This window comes from Suncus etruscus, chromosome 2 (assembly GCF_024139225.1).
Source record: "Suncus etruscus isolate mSunEtr1 chromosome 2, mSunEtr1.pri.cur, whole genome shotgun sequence".
NCBI classification, from domain to species: Eukaryota; Metazoa; Chordata; class Mammalia; order Eulipotyphla; family Soricidae; genus Suncus; species Suncus etruscus.
The window spans coordinates 135,983,075-136,002,091 of record NC_064849.1 but is presented as its reverse complement, the minus strand read 5'-3'; the positions used below and the strand labels follow the sequence as shown (position 1 = coordinate 136,002,091).

At 41.1% G+C, this 19,017-nt stretch overlaps 1 protein-coding gene and 1 non-coding gene across 2 annotated transcripts in view; both read left to right on the top strand.

The window, feature by feature from the left end:
* Positions 1-307: 307 nt before the first annotated feature.
* LOC126002421 (U7 small nuclear RNA) lies at positions 308-368 on the top strand. The gene has a single exon (XR_007493131.1). It is a non-coding gene; the product is annotated as a U7 small nuclear RNA (small nuclear RNA).
* Positions 369-10,175: 9,807 nt separating this feature from the next.
* The window catches only part of HOMER1 (homer scaffold protein 1), a 123,879-nt gene continuing 115,037 nt past the window's right edge, over positions 10,176-19,017 (top strand). Inside the window, exon 1 of the mRNA XM_049769084.1 lies at positions 10,176-10,180. Coding sequence (XP_049625041.1) covers positions 10,176-10,180 — 5 coding nt within the window. The remainder of the gene's footprint in view (positions 10,181-19,017) is intronic.

The following is a 19,017-nucleotide window of genomic DNA, read 5'->3' as shown; positions in this document are numbered from 1 at the left end:
TCCCAGAGAAAGCAGATGACAGGGATCATTTCCCAAGGTAGACAAAACTAGGGGGACTCAAAGGTTGGTTTAACAATGCCTCATAGATCTGGTAAGATGTGAGGTTTCAGGGCCGGAGCGATAGCACAGCAGAAAGGGAGCTTGCCTTGCACCAGGTCAACCCGGGTTCAATCCCCAGCATCCTATAAGGTCCCCTGAGCCTGCCAGGAGTGATTCCTGAGCACAGAGTCAGGAGTAATCTGAGTATCATCAGGTGTGGTCCCCCAGTTACCCCCCCCCCAAATAATAAAATAAAATAATTTTAAAAAAGTGTTACAGCTCTTTTAGAATTTGTCTATTGGCTTTCTGGTTGCTACTGGAAGGCCCCAAGGGGGGGGGGATATGTAGAGGTCTGTACTGTGCAATGGTTTCATCACATACTCTCATTAGTCCTAGATTTCTCCAGGCACTTGCCCCAAGGACTAGATTTACAGAGGGGAGCAGCAAATCCCTTCTGGAAGTTGCATCTCTCCTCCCACTTCACATATGTCACCTGCAACTGTGAGAAAGAACAAGTCCAATTATTCTCAGAGCAAACTATTCTTTGATACAGGTCTAATTGTCTTTGTACTTTCTCATATTGAACTGAAACCTATCTTTTAGTGATTTTTGACACTGTTTTATAGGATCATGGAACACACAATCATATATTATCACTTTTATCACAATATAGCAGTATGATCTGTTTGGGTGGACTTGAAAGGGACCATGCCTGGGACCCTATCTACTATTCTCCACTAACTGGCTCAATGCAAAGGCCTGAAGATGCAATGCTGCTATGGCCATTAGGTGCTGAGAATATTTAAGTCATCCTGGAAGACCTTAGGGGCATACAGTCTCTGCTTCAGGCTCCATGTGTACAGGGATTCAATCTCAGTCTGGATGCAGGCTAGGCAAGTGCCCATTTTTTTTGCTTAGAATTCTAGCAACTGTTCTTTATATCAAACATATCTTAAATCTCCCCTTTGTTTTGACTTCAGCAAATTAGCCATATGCTTTTGTCCATACCTGTCATGTGGTCTTGTTCTTGATTAGAGATCTGGAATTTTACTCAGTAGGAAAGTTTTGTTTTGTAGTTGGAGGATTGTGGTTCAATCTCTGGTACTGTTGCACATTTGGAATACAATCCTGATGGCATTGCCCTTGCCATCTCAAGCAGCATATGTGACAAACAAAATGTGTGACCACCCCCCCCCTTTTAGATAATGCAGCGATCAGAATAGTACAAAAAAGGAAAGGAAGTGGGATCAAAAACAATATCAGGGAGGGCTATGACTGATAGTATAGTGAGTAGAGTTCTTGCTTTGTGTGTGGCTGGCCCAGATTTGATCTCTCCCCCCACCAAACACTGTCAGATGTGGCCCAAAATCCACCCCCCAAAAAGGGAAAATAAAATGTTAGTGTTTTATTCTAAACTCTAAAATTGAATTGTTATTTTATTTAGGGAACACATCTGGCTTGGCTGAGACTTATGCTCAGTATTACTTCTAGTTGTACTCAGTGGACCATATGGGGTGCTAAGGAGCAAACCTGTAGTAGACTGCATGCAAGGCAAGCATCCTGCCTGCCTTTGATCCCTGAAATAGAATTTTAGTTGGTTTGTATGTAAGAAAATAATTCATCCTTATAAAAATAATTTTAAAGCAATAAGTATTATAGTGCTTCTTAGGTGAAAGACATACATTTTGGACTTTATTTTAAAAGTAAAGAGATACTGGGGCCGGAGAGATAGCATGGAGGCAGAGCATTTGCCTTGCATGCAGAAGGACAGTAGTTCGAATCCCTGCATCCCATATGGTCCCCAGAGCCTACCAGGAGCAATTTCTGAGTGTAGAGTTAGTAGTAACTCCTGAGCGCTGCCAGGTGTGACCCAAAAACCAAAAAAAAAAAAAAAAGGGGGGGGGGAATTCTAGCAGATAACCCAGTCAATACTGACATATAACAGATATTCAACAGTATCTCTTGAAATATAAGTACATATATAATGCATATAATAAACATGTAGCTAATCATCAATATTTTTAAACTAGAGATATTTTTATCATTTCTACTTTAATGTTTGTTGAAACTATAATTGGCAACCAGATTAATGGAAGTAAAAACCTAATAACTAGCAAAAATATCTTGGACTAAATTCTCAAATAATGAGAATCATTATCTGACTTGGGAGATCCTTCTGCCCTTTTTAGCCATGTCATAGTCTTTACCAATTGTATTCTGCTTCAGAGAATATGTAATTGGTATCTTAAACCCTCACTCTCTTCGAAATTTTTGCATCAGTCTGGTCTCTGTGAACAAAAGGTAATTTCCTTTCATAAGCATGGCTGTCCTAAATACCTTGGGTGTTGTTTTCTCTAGCTGGCATCAAAAGAACAACAAAATAAGGTAGCTCATTTAAAACATTTTCCTCATGGTTGTCCTGTTTCCCATTCAGGAAAAAGATTATTGGTTACCATGGCAATCAGCTTCCACAGTATTCCATTATGACTAAATGCACAGGTATAGAACAAGCTTTACTCCACACTTCCAACTCTCTGCAAATCTACTTATTTTTCTTGTCCGCAGTTTAGGAGAATTGATAAAACAATTTTTCCAAACCACCCCCCCTCCCATCTGAAATTTAGCCAGATGTTTTTAAAGGCAATATAGCCCCATATTTTCGAAATAAAAAATTTTTTTTACACAATTGTAATTTTCCCTCAGAACAAACTGAACATTTTCTGGCATGTCCTTTCACATGTCTGGGTCTAAATTTCTCTTGAATAATATTTTGAAAGCAATAAATGTACAGTACAAATCAGAGAAGAGATAGTTCTATAAGGTTATTTTTCATGTGCTCTATCTATATGTTCCCTAAAAGATATCTACCTCCTTTACCACTGCCTAACTCTCAAGTTAAAATAGTTCAGATCTGCCAAAAAGAAAAACTTGTTCCAGGGCAGGAGAGGTAGCTCAACAGGCTGTAAGACCTGCTTTGCAGGCATATGATCCCCTGAGTACCACAAGGAGTGACCTCAGAGCTAGGGGTAGTGCCTGAGTGCTTCCAGGGCTGACCCAAAAAACAAACTGAAAAGAAATAAAAATTGTCCTTAAGCATTGCCTATGTCAAACGTTTATACTTCCAACCTGAAATTATTAACTTCCTTATTTCTATTCAGAACATTATTGATAATACCGGTAGGTGGTTTTAAACCACTGAATTTAATTTACTGGTGCCCTAAATTTGCTATACTGGGGAAGAGGTAGGATGACTTTGGTGAATCAATTGGACATTTTATTTTTCTACAACTCTTCCACTGATTGCTTTTGGTCTTGATTGGCTATTTTGTTCTATCATAGCTATGTGGCATAATCCTGGAATTTCTATTGCATGGGACATACCTTTTAATCTTCTGATATACCTCTCACTATATTTGAAGCAACGCTGGTATTTTGGTAGTTCAGGAGAGGGAACTTGAAAATGAGTTTATAGTGCTAGCAATTAAAAATAAAAATCTGGGGCCAGAGAGATAGCATGGAGATTAAGGCATTTGCCTTTCATGCAGAAGGTCATTGGTTCGAATCCCGGCATCCCATATGGTCCCCCAAGCCTGTCAGGAGCGATTTCTGAGCATGGAGACAGGAGTAACCCCTGAGCACTGCTGGGTGTGACCCAAAAACAAACAAACAAAAATCTGATTTTAACTTTCATTTCTATAAAATTTTTCTATCTTCTAGATATCTTTTCATTGAAAAAGACATATCTCAGGACCTATCTATGAACGCCCCATTGAATATTTTTATCTCCTATTAAGGGCATGGAAGTAAACTCTAAAACAGATGCCTTCGCCTACAGATTCTAAAATCAGAGGGTATTCATAAACCTTGCCACAAAATTTCAGTATAGTGGGAAACAGGAACTGTTAAAAATTTGAAACTATATCAAAGTACTTTCTGTTTCTTCCGGTTAAAGAAAATACATTACTATCTAGGAAGTTCACTACTTTAAAGAGTATAGCAAGCAGGGTTATAAATTCATGGCTAGCATTTGTGTTGTATTGGTTCATATTTTGGAGACAAGATATTTAATTTTATTCATCTATTTTTTATTTTTCAATAAAATGTAAATGAAAATACTAAAAATATAATACATAGAATTACTGTGAGATGCACAGTTACAAAGTTGTTTATAACTGAGTTGGAGTCATATAACATTCCAATGCCCATCTCTTCACCAGTGCTTATTTCCTGTCACCAATGTCCCTAGTCTCCATCCTACCCACCTCTAGCCTGCCTCTATAACAGGCAATTTTTTCCTTCTCTCTTTCCTTAATTCCCCTTCTCTCTGTCTTCCCATCTCTCTTCCCTTTTTCCAGGTTACGCACTGCAGTTTGCATTATTGTTACTGAAGGGTATCATGCATATCATTTCACCTCCTTTCAGCACCCAGTTCTTATCAGATTGATCATTTCAAACTATCAGTGTCATAGTTGGCAAGCTTCCTACAATGGGCAGTTCTCCTAGCCCTTGTCTTTATTGTCTTTGGGTATTAAGCCATTTAAACTTTAGGTGGAAAATCAAGGAATGATTCTCTGACTTCTCTGAAAATTGTATTGAAATTTTTCATGACAGAATACATTAATTTTCTTACCTTTTATTTTCTACTATATATATATTTGTTTTTTTCTTTATATACTTTGATTTTATATTTATTATACAAATTCAAATCAAGGTAGAAAGGAAGACTGACAAATTACTGGGAGAATATTCGATGAAGAGCACAGGTTACAGTCAAATAATTGTATAAATTGCATAATTATATCAAAGAACATCATTTGAATTGTATTTTTAAAATGCTGTTTTCAACTGACAAAAGAGCAGTTGAGAAAACACCATGTAACATTGAAATGAAAACTCTAAAGAAGGGTTCAATATTCAGAAAGCAGGGAGATGGGTGATGTGTTCTTGGGATAGTTGATTAAGGAAGATACATAAATTATAAACCAGAGAAACTTCTGATGATAGGGTAGAACAGAGTGAGAATGGCAAAGGAGTGTTAATTTTACTCAATGGAAAGAAGCAGACAAAAGTTAATTAATTCATTCAGTAAAAAATGTTTGTGGAGAAATTTTAGTAAAGCAATAAGTAGCATCTTAATTTGAAAGAATTAAAGGGTGACATTATTAAAATGAGTTTATCATTTTAGTATTTTATACGTAAGCAGTTCAATTTTGAATTTTGTACAGAGAGCAGGATAGTTGTCTATTATGCAGCCAGCAGTTCGATTCTCAGGCGTCCCATATGGTCCTCTGAGCAAGGAGCGATTTCTGAGAGCATAGCCAGGAGTAACCTCTGATCGTCACTGGGTGTGACCCCAAAACAAAACAAAACAAAACAAAACAAGAAGTTCCACTCATTTACATGAACTAAAAATTAGTAAAAGTTTTATGGGGCCCGGAGAGATAGCACAGCGGAGTTTGCCTTGCAAGCAGCCGATCCAGGACCTGAGGTGGTTGGTTCGAATCCCGGTGTCCCATATGGTCCCCCGTGCCTGCCAGGAGCTATTTCTGAGCAGACAGCCAGGAGTCACCCCTGAGCACTGCCGGGTGTGGCCCAAAAACCAAAAAAAAAAAAAAAAAAAAAAAAAGTTCTATTAAGATTAGTACATGCTGGGCCAAAGTACAAAGAGTAAGGAGCTTGCCTTGCACACGGCTGACAAAGGTTTAAACCCCTGGCATTCCATAGGGTTCCCCCAGCTTTGTCAGGCATAATTTCTGAGTGCAATGCAAGGAGTAACCCTGAGCATTTTTAGGTGTGACCCTAAGACAACAACAAAATTAGCACATACATATTAAACAAAATTAAGTAGTGGCTTTTGATTCATCCTTGCTTTAACCTTTTTTAAAAGCTACCTAAGGCCAGAGTACAGTGAGTGGGGAGCTTGCCTTGCCTGAGGCCAACTGGGTTCCCCTGGGTCCCTTATTGTGTCCCTCTCCCCTCAGTCCAGTTAGAAGTGATGATTTTTGAGTATATAGCCAGGAGTAAACCCTGAATGATACTGGTTTGGTCCCCAAACAAAAACAAAAACCCCACATAGCATAAATTCTGCAGTTTTAGCTCTTTTATATAAATTGCATTGGTATCCAGTTATAGCTCTAACAATCACTTTATTGGCTTGCTAATTCCATGTCCTGGATTTTCCAGGTCACTTGAGATTCCAAGTGTTTTATATGTTGTTATAAATAATGTGCTTGCATTTTGATATGGACACTGCATTTATAGATTGACTCCAGAATAGCAATGGCTTTTATTAGCATTATGTAGTAATTCTATTTCCGGGCTATGATGATCACATTAATCAAATTAAATCAAAATTCATTGAGTCTACATAATAAACTATCAAAATAATGACATTTTAAAATGTTGTAGTAATTTACAATTTGAAAAGCCATCATAATATGATTTATTATAGATATGTACACAGCTGAAAAGCTATTCACCCTTATTACATAAGGAATGAAAAACAACTTAGTTAAGAAACAATTATATATATATATATATATAAAAGAAACAATTATATATTACATGGTCAAAACTAAAGATGAAAAAATAACTAGAATTCTTGTGACAATATTAAAAACAAGTTGGGCCTGAGAGATAGCACAGCGGTAGGGCGTTTGCATTGCATGCGGCCAACCCAAGACGGACCCGGGTTCGATTCCTGGCATCCCATATGGTTCCCAGAGCCTGCCAGGAGCGATTTCTGAGCGCAAAACCAGGAGTAACCCCTGAGCACCAACAGATGTGGCCCCCTAAAAAACAAATAACTCAACAATCTAGCTGTTATATTTAATTTCCTGGTGGTCATATAAGGTAAACTGAAAGGACTTAAAGAAATGGCTAAAAATGTGTTAATGATCATGAATGAACTAAATGAAGATGGACTCATTGTGTACCAAAATATTGCGAATTTACCAGTGAAAACACATCTAGATCATCTGATGACCTCTCTGCTTTCATGACTATCCTGAATGGCCGAACACTGATTAATGGCTCCATTTTTCACTCTTTCCAAATTTCGGTGGGGCTAAGGAAATGGAAGTGGGTGGAGAAAAGAGAGAAGGGGCAATTAAGTACCAATCATTCTTTCCAAAAATCAAGCTGAATTCCCCCCCACCAAGCCTTGATGGCAGTATTACAAACCACTGGCAATCAAGTTGGGCTCCCCAACATTTGCATGCTAGCTGGGATTTGAGAAGCTGGAAGTGTGTGTGTGTGTGTGTGTGTGTGTGTGTGTTGGGCTCCCAACATTTATATGCTAGCTGGGATTTGAGAAGCCCGAAGTGTGTGTGTGTGTGTGTGTGTGTGTGTTGGGCTCCCAACATTTATATGCTAGCTGGGATTTGAGAAGCCCGAAGTGTGTGTGTGTGTGTGTGTGTGTGTGTGTGTGTGTGTGTGTTGGGCTCCCAACATTTATATGCTAGCTGGGATTTGAGAAGCCCGAAGTGTGTGTGTGTGTGTGTGTGTGTGTGTGTGTGTGTGTGTTGGGCTCCCAACATTTATATGCTAGCTGGGATTTGAGAAGCCCGAAGTGTGTGTGTTGGGCTCCCACCATTTATATGCTAGCTGGAACTTGAGAAGCCTGGTGTGTGTGTGTGTGTGTGTGTGTGTGGTGTGGTGTGGTGTGTGGTGTGTGGTGTGGTGTGGTGTGGTGTGTGCTGCGGCAACAGTGCTGGGAAAGGCAGCTGGGCTATCACTCGGCTCGACACCGGCCTCGTTGCTAGGAGTGATTCACTGGCGCTTGGCACATGGCGGCAAGGCGCTCTCCTCCTCCTCCTCGTCTTCCTCAGGCTTCCTTCTCCCAGCTCCTCGCAGGCAGGCAGGCAGCCCCTGGTGGCTTTGGCCTTTAAGGAGAAGTGCGAGAGCGGCAGCGAGCAGGTGGGCACAGAAGAGCGCGCCCAGCCTCCTCCCCCCCACCCCCCCGCTCCTTCCCTAATTTAGCAGGACTTCCGGCCGCGTGACATCATCCCCCGCACCGCGATGACGTGAGCGGCGGGTGACGTCTGCGTGTGTGTCTGTGTGTGTGTGTGCGCGCGCGGCGAGGAGCGCGCTGACGTGGCTATTTAAAGGTCCTTCCTGAGGGGAGGAGGATGGAGACGAGCTCGAGCTCCGGGCGAGGTGGTGGTGGTGGTGGTGGTGGAGCGCAGGAGCCGGGCTACTACTTCCCTCGGAGGCAGCCGAGCAGCAGGGGAGACGGGCGTGCTGGGGGGCGCTGGGAAAGGAAGGAAAGACGGACTGACGGGCCACGAGGGCCTTAGACTAGACCTACCTCACCTCGGACCCGGACTGACTGACTGACTCGCCAGCCGCCCTCAGCTCAAGGACCCGCCGGGCTGTTGCTGCTGCTGCTGCTGCTGTTGCTGCTCCTCAGGCGGCCCGGACGCCCGGAAGTGGAGCTTCGGCCCCGCCCACACAGTGGGAGTGGCCACGCCCCCTCCTCCTTGCCCGCCTCCGCCCCGCCCCCTTGCAGCGCGCTCGCTCCGCTGAAGCGCCGACCCGGGCAGCGGCGTCTCCGGCTCCGTGATTGAGAGTGCGAGAGCGAGAGCAGGAGAGAGGGGCCGGAGAAGGCGCCTAGAGGGGCTCCAGGCCGCCGCTTCGGGCCGCTCTGGCCGGCGCTCGCTGCTGCTGCTCTATTGCCGAGAGAGAGAGAGATAGAGCGATTGAGAGCCGGAGGCCGGCGGAGGCGGAGGCGGGCGGTGCTGCTGGAAGCCGGAGGAGGCGGCGGCGGGCCCGGGGACTGGGAGGCTCTGACGGCGCGTGTGAAGAGCGACGAGGCGAGGCGCGGCGAGGCGAGGCAGCGCGGGGTGGGGGCGTTGGAGCCCCGCTCCTCGATCCGGCAGCCAGCCCGTCGTCGACCCGTCAGCCCTGCCAGCCGCTGCCCGCCTGGGCTGCTCCAGCCGCTCGCCCGGGAGCTGAGCTGAGGGCCGCGTCTCTCATTCATTCATTCATTCATTCGTCCGTTCCTTCCTTCCTTCCTTCCTTCCCCGGCCGCCTGGAGGGACTAGTCCGAGCCCCGCAGCGATCCGAAGCGCCGAGGGAGAAGAGGAGGAGCTGGAGCTGGAGCAGAAGCAGCCCCGCGGCGAATGCACCAGGGCCGGGGGCCCAGCCGGCTCCTTTGTGCTCGGCTGCACGGGGCGGGAAGGGGCTGACTGAGTGAGGGAAGGTGGGATCGGGGTCCCCCTCCCCTGCTCCGAGGCGTGCACGGCGCCCCCCCACCACCCCAAATCCAGATCCCCCAGCCTGCTGCTGCTGCAAGCCAGCCTGGAAATGGCTCCGTTGATTCTCCTCGTCGGGAGAAGGAATCGATCCTGCCCCGGTTGCTCTCCTTCCTCGTCCTCCACCTCCCCACCACCTCCTCTCTGCTCCGAGTCTTAGGAGAGAGCAGAGCGGATTTCGGCGAGACCACATTTCCTTGCCTCTCCGTGCCGTGTGCCATGCACGTCTCCAAGCTGGCCGGCTTTTGCATTGGGAGCTTTTGCTAGATAGATTTTTTTTTTCCCCCTACCGTTGGCATCGCCGCTTTTTTTTTTTACGATTTATTTTATTTTATTTTCCACGTCGTTTCTCAAGTGCACGTCGCCTTGGGTTGCACGCTCCACTCCTCGGGGACCTAGCGTGGTGGTGGAGAAATTTGAACCCGCAGACTTAAGGAGCCTGTCCCCCCCCCCCCCAAGAGGGCCGGGTTACCTGGCTCTTGCAGCGCGTGGAGGAGGAGGGAGGACACGGGAGCAAAAATGAACCCCGAACTCGCCTGGAACGGGACTCGGTGAAGCCGGATCCTCCCCCCCACACCAAAGCCCCTTTTGGTGGCATGAGAGCGGACCGCGGTCTCTCCTCCGCGCTGCATTTTGACATTTGATGGAAGCAAATGCCCCCTCTGCGTGAAGGCTTTGCTCTCGCCGAGAAACCGAGAGACTTTGTCCGAAGGGAACTACGTTGAATCGTCCACATCACTGGAAGGAGATACCTCCAGGAAAGGACCGCGGGGAGGGGTGGAAAAAAGCGACTGCGAACTTGACGGGGACGGTGACATTCCTTTGGAAGTTTTTCCGTAGCCTCAGAGCAGAAACTTCAGAGCAAGTTGTCATTGGGCAAAAATGGGGTAAGAATCCTTGTGCTTAACGCAGAAGAGAGAGAGAGAGAGAGAGAGAGAGAGAGAGAGAGAGAGAGAGAGAGAGAGAGAGAGAGAGAGAGAGAATATTGTCGTTCTTGTGTTTCGTCTTTACCAACAAATCTGCCACCTCCCAAAGTTGCTCATATTTTAAACATGTAGACATGCTAACCTTTTGACAAGTTATTTTTGTACAGAGACAGCGGAGGTCACAGTTAAGGAACATACGTACAGCATTCAAAATGCATTCGTAACCGGAATATCATTTTTATTAGTAGTATTGTACAAGGCAACACCTGCGCTTCCTGGGCAAACTACCGCTCTCCTTCGTTTGTAATCTACCCTGTGGTAGGTTTTTGTTGTCGATGATATCTTTGAAGACAAGAGTTGCATGCTCGCAGTAATTGGAGAAAAATCAGTTGCCCAAAGGCACGGTTGCAAACTTGAGTGGTTCAACTACAGTCCTTGAAAATGATCCCGTGTATGTTGTTGCCCTGATTGCGCCCTCTGTTTTGTCCTTGAAATAGCCACAGCTAAAACGTGTAGCATTGACTTCTTAGGGTTATTAGAATGAAAACCTCTAAGTTTCAGTGATGTGGTCGTCACTACGCCAAATTCCATAGATCGGAGCTTGAATAAGGAAACAGATTTTGTTGATGGAACTTGTTTATTCCCTCCCCCCTCCCTCCCTCTCTCTCCCTCTCCCTCCCTTCCTCCCTCCCTTCCTCTCTCTCTTTCTCTCTCTCTCCCTCTCCCTCTCTCTCTCTCCCTCTCCCTCTCTCCTTCTCTCCCTCTCTCCCTCTCCCCCTCTCTCCCTCTCCCCCCCTCTGCTTTTGAACTCAGGTCTTTAGTGTGTTTTCACAATGTCAGATCTACACCTCTCAAATCCATAATCAACCAAGAGTGCATTTTCCAACCTTTGATCAACTCTTCACACAGTAACTTGATAAAATGTTAGTGATTTCCTCATTTAAGCCAGCAACCCAAAATATGCTAGCCGACTAGTGATGTAGTTATTTCCTGGACAGATTGCTGATGTTTTTTTCTTAGAGAAAAATTCCAGAACTTTCCTTTTTATTGTAGAGCAAACATGTCAAGTGTAGTTAAGGGACAAGGATCAGGAAGATAGATTTCATTTTGACTGTTGAAACATGTACCAATTTCTAAACTTGGAGAAAAGTTCTTAGAGAGCACAGCCCTTTTTGTTGGTTAGAATTTCAGTGTATTAACTTGAACAAGTTTAAAATTTTAAAACATGTTTCTCCATCAGGAATGAATGAGTGATAAAAGTCTAAAACTTAAGTGACAAGTGTATGTATGTAAGTTGTATGATTTGTGGTACTGCTAAGAGTAATTAAAATACCTCCTTCTATTTCTAGTGCTGCTATTAGTAGCTTGGTGATCTGAGCAAGTTACCTAACCTTCATGGACTGTTTTCTTATCTGTAAAAATGAAGGGCATAGATAATAAGTTTTAAATATTTTTTTCAGGGAACAAAGTAAATTTATTTTTCTTGTTTCTAGCTTAATGATTGCCAGTTGGCTTTGGTTTCTTTAAATCTTTCAGATGGAGAGATTGCTATTTGAAAATGTTTCGTATGCATTGCATCTATTTTAATGAGAGAAAATATTGAGAAATACAACTATGAAAAACCTTTGAAAAATGGCTTCCCTTGTGAATCTGCAGCGCTCTTTAAGATGTGTCAAAGAAAAAATAAAAAAAAATGTGTCAAAGAGGGAGGGAAAATAGTGACAATTTTTTATGTTAAAGGCTGCAGTCTATGAAGTGGTAGCATCATGGGAAATAATTGGTTGTCCATTACTTTTAAGCTGAATTGATGCCAACTAATCATTTGATCAAGAAAAACTTGAGATTAGGGGACTAGTATTGAAAATAGTATAAGTCCCTCGCCAGCTTACCTCTAGAATATGTTTAGACACTTCAACCTAACTTAATTTAGAAATCATTTTGTCTATTTCTTAATAAAGGCTTAAGGGTGGACTGAAGAGAAAAAGGAGTAAGCCTTTATAGCATTTTCTTTGGACAAGTGTTTCTGGAGCTATGACGTTTTTAGTGTTAGTGACTTGTTTCCTCTAAATTGTCAAAAGTAGGTTGGATAGGTGAAAGTAGAAGAGAACATACAGAGGATATATTTGTAGGAGTTCACATTTTGTAGGTGCCTAATAAATGCTTGAGGAAAATATTCTTCTAAATATTTATAACAAAGGAGATAGCTTTAATTGACAATTAAAGTTTTCCTTGGGCAATCCTAAATCACTGACAGGTATCTAAAATTTAATACAGTGTGTGAAGAGTTTTACTTGCTTATTTTTGACTGAGTTAAGAATTTAATTTTGGCTTATTATAGATATAATTGTGAGTATGGAGAAATAAAACAAATTACTTGGAAAGAAAAGTAGTGATGCAACAGAAAACAAGTCTGTGACCCTTTAGCAATAGTTTATGAACTATGGTGGAAACAGGAAAGAACAGCTGAAACTGACAGTTGGTAGAGTCTGTCAAAGGATCTTGGTTGCAGGCTTAACTGTTTTTTATTACAATGAAGCCGCACAAGAATTAGTTTGTGAAATAGGTGTGTCAGATTCCCTAAAACAAAGCTTTCTTGTATGTAAAATAAGATCTGTTAAAAGATTCTAAGCCCCAGTGAAGAACCAGATGGATTTGAGAGTATGAGCTTCCTTCCCCCGGCTCCTTAAGCCCCTCCAGCCCCATCCTCTAAGATGAGATCAGGTATTTTTCAAGGACCAGTAGAGTAGGCAGCAGAAATCGGGTAACATATCTTTCTTTGTTCATTCTATCCTTTTTTTTTTTAATTAGGTTTATATTAGCCTCTAGACATTGAGTAACCCCCACCCATTGAGTAACCCCCACCCAATTAAGAGTTATTTGTAAAATGTGGTCCTCTCTGCTAATACAGCCTGATAATATTTTTGTTTTGTTTTTGTTTTTGGGTCACACCCAGCAGCACTAAGGGCTACTCCTGGCTCTATACTCAGAAATTGCCCCCGGCAGACTCGGGGACCATATGGGATGCCGGGGACCATATGGGATGCCGGGATTCGAACCAACGTCCTTCTGCATGCAAGGCAAATGCCTTACCTCCATGCTTTCTCTCCAGCCCCTGATAATATTTCTGATTTATCTCACATGCCTGTGGAAACCCCTGGCAATTCTTCTCTGCCCTTCTTCAGATAACTTCCTAAAGAATAGAAATGAATACAAATGTTTTGTCACCTGAACTCTGTGAGTCCCTTCTTTGCTGAGAGGAAATTGAAGCCTCTTTCCACCTCTGGCTACTGGGTGCAGCTCTCTGGGGGCCGGTTGAAGCAAAAATACAAAAATCTTGATTCAGTGTTGCAGTATGAACAGGCTTTGTTGCAAAGGCAACCACTCAATCTCTTTTAATATCATCAAAGCAAATGCACAATAACTTTTAGCATAACTTTTAGCATCGTAAAAGTTAGGTACAAATCTGTGGTTTTGTATTTGTTCATTTTACTATTTTCCCATTCAGTATCTTGTGACATGCCCAGAATTTCAGTGCAGCTGATAGAGCCTTTTAAATTACTGCTCCTCTGGGTTCAATGCCCAGTACCACCCCTCCCACCCCCAATTGTTGTTCTTTCCTCAGGGAACATACAGTTTAGAAATTGGAAAGAAAGCTAAGCCTGAAACTGAAAATATAGTGTGATATTTAAGGGGCATAAATATAGAATACAAAGTGTCTATGGTTATGGAATTTTTTGCTGAGGGAAGGATGAACAAGGTTTCGTGAAGAGGCATTAGGTATTAAATGGTGAAAAATGAGTACAAGTGGCCCTTGTAGACAAGAGTCTGTTCAAGACACAGAGGATAGTATGACTGACATGCTCAGAAGAGAGCTGCAAAATGACTTGCCATGAAGAACTTGTTTTGTTCCGGCCCAGTGGGTTGTATAACAAGAGCCAGTCCTAGAACCTCATGTGGGAATCAGATTAGAGTCTCTTACAGATCCAGTCAAGCTTGTGTATTTCAAGTTCGTTTATTTTATTTATTTATTTATTTATTTTGGCAGTAGATAGTTTTGTATCTTTACCATAAGATACAAATTTTTACCTTACAACCAACCACACACAGTATAAATTTTGAATGTCACAAAATAATGTTCACTATGTGATACACTCTGGCATTTTCCTATTCTATTTCATTTTTAAGGAAAAGTGACAGTTGGTACCCACTAAATTCATTTAACAATCCAATGGTAGCAATTGGTAGTTTGAAAAACACTGCACTTGGCTTTGGGAAGCACTGACAGAATTTAAGCAGAATAGTTAGAATGAAGGGGCAGAGAAGTAGGGTAAGAAAATAGTTTTTTAAATAATTCAAAAATTGCTTTTTTGTGTTGTATCCTGTGGAAACACCAAGTCAGAGATGTGAGCCCTGGTTTGGTAGGGGGAAGTGAATAGTTTGGACAGGTCTTGGAAAATTCCAGAATGGAAAGAGGGGAGGGTATGATGATTGAGATGCCTGTGGTAGACTGAGTGTGGAACTTTTTAGAATTAAAGGTATTATATGAGCAGAAGTGAGCATCTAGAAAAAGGCACGGCATATTCCCAATACACAATGCCTACTAGATGGGCTGTGAAATAGTGAATGGATTTGAAAGTATTTTTATGCCATATGAACTGCAAGGAAAATAATAGTGAAATGCTTTGAGATCTCCCCAGATAAGTAGTACTTAAAGTGTTCTTGAAATGCTGGTTTGCTTTGTAATCCACGGTCAGTTGTTTTATATCTATCAAGGATATATTAGGACCTCCATCATTAGAGTTTGCATATTTTGCTGTCACCCCCAGTCTTATAAGTGGGATACATTTTTTGCCCTTTTTAGAGGTCACCCCGGTGGTTCTCAGAGTTTACTCTTGACTCTTGTGCTCAGAGATCACTCCTGTTTGGGCTTGAGGACTATATAGGGAGCCAGGAATCAAATCCTGATCTGGTGCTGCAAGGCAAATGCCTTACTTGCTATATACTCTGTTATCCAGTCAAACAAATTGCTCTTCCATATTAATGAGAATCTTCATGAAAGAGGTTAATTTTGATAGAATAATTGAGTTAAACCACTTTTACTGATCTTTGAAAGAACATAATTTTTGTTTTAACGATTTTTTTTCTTCAAAAATATATGGTACATAGGCAACATCACCTGGGCTCTTTTCTAGATTTTTTTTTTTTTTTTTTTTTGCCCCATTCTACAATCTTCTTGTTGCAGATGTGAAGACTTTTTATGAAAACATTTTACTGGTATCTTTTACTTTTATTTCTTTCCAGTGACTCTATACTTTTTCCTCTTGGTGATAGAAGCCAGGGATCCGCAGCAGGGATTAGGACATTTCCACTGGATGCAATGTTTTTACCCATTTACAGGTGATGGGAAAATGTTCAGTCCCATTCTCTTCCCCAAACCTACCTTCTCCTTAACTTTGCAATTTTATTCCCCTGCTTCCCAACTTCTGTAACTTCAATGTTGGGATTGTGATGCAAATTTAATGGCTTTCCTTACCTCCCTAAAGAGGAGAATATTGAGTGAGGAGAAGCTCTTTCAAAAAAGTTTGAAATCCATCTTCTAAATTTGGGATGATGGCACAGATTAGCCATTCATTTTCAACTGACAGGTAACATGACTTCTCCATGGGGTGGCAAGTTGTGTTATCTCGCTAAGATGTAGCGTTAGTCTTTAAAAGTATACTTAATACTGTTTTTTTAAAAAGGGAAATCCTGTTCTAGATAAAAATGGACCTCCAAAAAACTGCAGACTCAATTAAAAAAAAAAATCAACCCAAGAAACCCAAACAAACCAGTTATTTATTTTGACAGTGCATGCATTGAAAGGAGAATCACGATTATGGAACTGCATATAAGTTTGTAAGATTGTATAAATAGTTATATTTGGTTATTTTAAGTGTATTAATTGAGAGGAGCGTACATTAGAAATGAAATCATTTGAGAATAGAATGGATGTGGTAAGTAATGCTTTTGTTCTGTGGTTTTTGTTTTGTTTTGTTTTTTATAAGAATGAATAGAGGACTGGGAAGATAGCTCAACAGGTTGAACCACATGCTTGGCACTCAGGAAGCCCAAGTGCATTTCCAGCCTCATATGGTTCCTTTGTGGGAAAAAATAAAGGAAGAAAAATAATATAGTACTTATAAGTATTACATAAATGTGTGATTATATAATTCTTCAAAACAAATGATGGTCACATTATATAGACATTTATACTTTTGAAAAATATCTTTATTGGCTGGAGTAATGGTATAATAGGTAGGACAATGCTTGCTTATTTCTGTTTGATCCCCAGCATCATATGTTGACTCTAGAGCCTACTAGAAGCGGTGATTTCTGAGAGCAGAGCACTTCTGGATGTGGCTCAAAATATAAAAAATCCATTTAAAAATTTTAAATAAATGTTATGACTTGAGTTATAGAATAAGCTACTATTAACTTACAATAATTAAACTTTCAAACTTGAAAGACAGGTATATCATGAGCAAACAAGTAAACATACGAAATAACCTTTTCAAAATATTAAAATGTAAAATATGTGCTTAAAAGAATATCTTCTTTTTTTTTTTTTTTTTTTTTGGTTTTTGGGCCACACCCGGCGGTGCTCAGGGGTTACTCCTGGCTGTCTGCTCAGAAATAGCTCCTGGCAGGCATGGGGGACCATATGGGACACCGGGATTCGAACCAACCACCTTTGGTCCTGGATCGGCTGCTTGCAAGGCAAACACCGCTGTGCTCCGGGCCCTTAAAAGAATATCTTTATTTGAATCCACTACAATAATAATGTTGAAATGTATAAAACTTAGAGGATTAGAAAATCATGAAGACAGAAGTTATAATAATTGAAAATTTATACTATTTTAAAAAATAATACTACCAAACAAGAATTAGATAGAGGGGGCTGAGAGATAGGACAGGGCTTCAGACACTTGAATGTGGTCCCTGAGCAATGCCACATGAGCTCCCCACCCCTGAAGAGAAAAAAAAAAAAAAGGAAGGAAGAAAGAAAGAAAGAAAGAAAGAAAATCAAAAGAAAAATCTGTGTTGAGGGATAGTGAATAGCAAGGCAACTTTCATTGCTTTATCGGGTCATTTACCATGTTTGTTATGTTGGATTTATTGGTACATCTGAATTTATTCACTGCCTTTCAGAATTAGGAACATTATAGAAGAGTCTCCTTTACCATCTTTTCCCTCCCTAGTAACAAATTAGTTCCTTATTTGTCCCTATCTTTAGTAGGAGAGCTTTAATAGAAATGTGCTGGGAAGCTACAGTGTTGATGCACATCTGTGGATATTAAATTGTGCTTTTTATTTCCTAATCAAAAAGTTTATGGTATAGTACACAAGTGCAGTTGAAGCTAAAAGATTTTGGAAAATTAGATCCCATTTTACAGAAAATCTTGCTTCCTAGAAGCACTTGGGTTTACAGTTGATGAATGTATTTTCTGATGATTTTTCTTTCTTCTTTTTTTTTGGGAGGGAAGCGAGGGGTGGTGACTATACCCAGTGGTTCTTAGGCTCTTGAGCTTAGGAATCACTCCTGGCAGGGTGTGGGTGCTAGGAATCAAACCTGGGCTGGGTATAAGGCAAGTGCATTACCTGCTCTATCTTTACAACTTGTCAAGTAATTTTCTATGTAAATTGTTGGATTCTTTTGCCTTTACATGTAAGCATGCTCCACTCTTAAATACTTGAACATTTTTTTGTTTCATTTAGTTTCTTTTTTTCTTTTTTTTTTTTTTTTGATTTTCGGGCCACACCCATTTGATGCTCAGGGGTTACTCCTGGCTAAGCGCTCAGAAATTGCCCCTGGTTTGGGGGGACCATATGGGACGCCGGGAGATCAAACCACTGTCCTTCTTTGGCTAGCGCTTGCAAGGCAGACACCTTACCTCTAGCACCACTTCGCTGGCCCCGCATTTAGTTTCTTTATAATGAATATATGAGGGTTTTTTTACAATAAGGTGTTTTTTTTTTAAGGAGTTGAAATTTTCTTCCTAATTTTACATTTAGTTTCTCCATTAGTTTCTACTGTCAGCTGTCAAAAATTATCATATGTATATAGACTGAAAAAGTTCAGAACACTCATATTAGAAAATTTCTACTAGTCTTCTATATGTAAGTTAAACATGTATATTGCCAAACTTGTACTGGACAGTTATTGTCAATCATTTATAAGATATGTGCTTATTTCTCTATTGTTCTTTTTTGCTTAATTTTTTATAAAGCTGTTACTTTGTCTTACTCTGTTAAGAATCTTTGTCACTTGACTTTCAGCATTAAAATTCATGAGCTTTGCTTAATCACCTTTCCAACTCTCTAAGATGTTTACAGAATGAGGATTCTGTCTACTGTTGTTTACTCATTCTTTCCAAGGATCTGTATATATTCAACTGAATGTGGAGACTCCCAAGTTACCCTTAAACTCGTCTTTCTTTCTTGAGATTCTGTTGATTTGGAGAAAGAGAAGTTTTAGGGCTGGGAATGTGGTTCAACAATTGAGCCCTTACCTTGTATGTATGATGTTCTGGGTTTTTTCCCTGGCATGGAAAAAAGAAGTCTGGATCTTGAGGAATGCCTATTTTCTTATTCAACTGCTGAAGCAATATATAAAGCCTTAGTATTTGTTTTATTTTTTGCCATAATTTAGTTTTTTATTAATCAAAAATTGATATATATTGATGTGTCTATGTTAGTATAGTAGAAATAAACATAATGACAATAGTACTATTTTTGTGTGGCATACTAGTATATTCTCA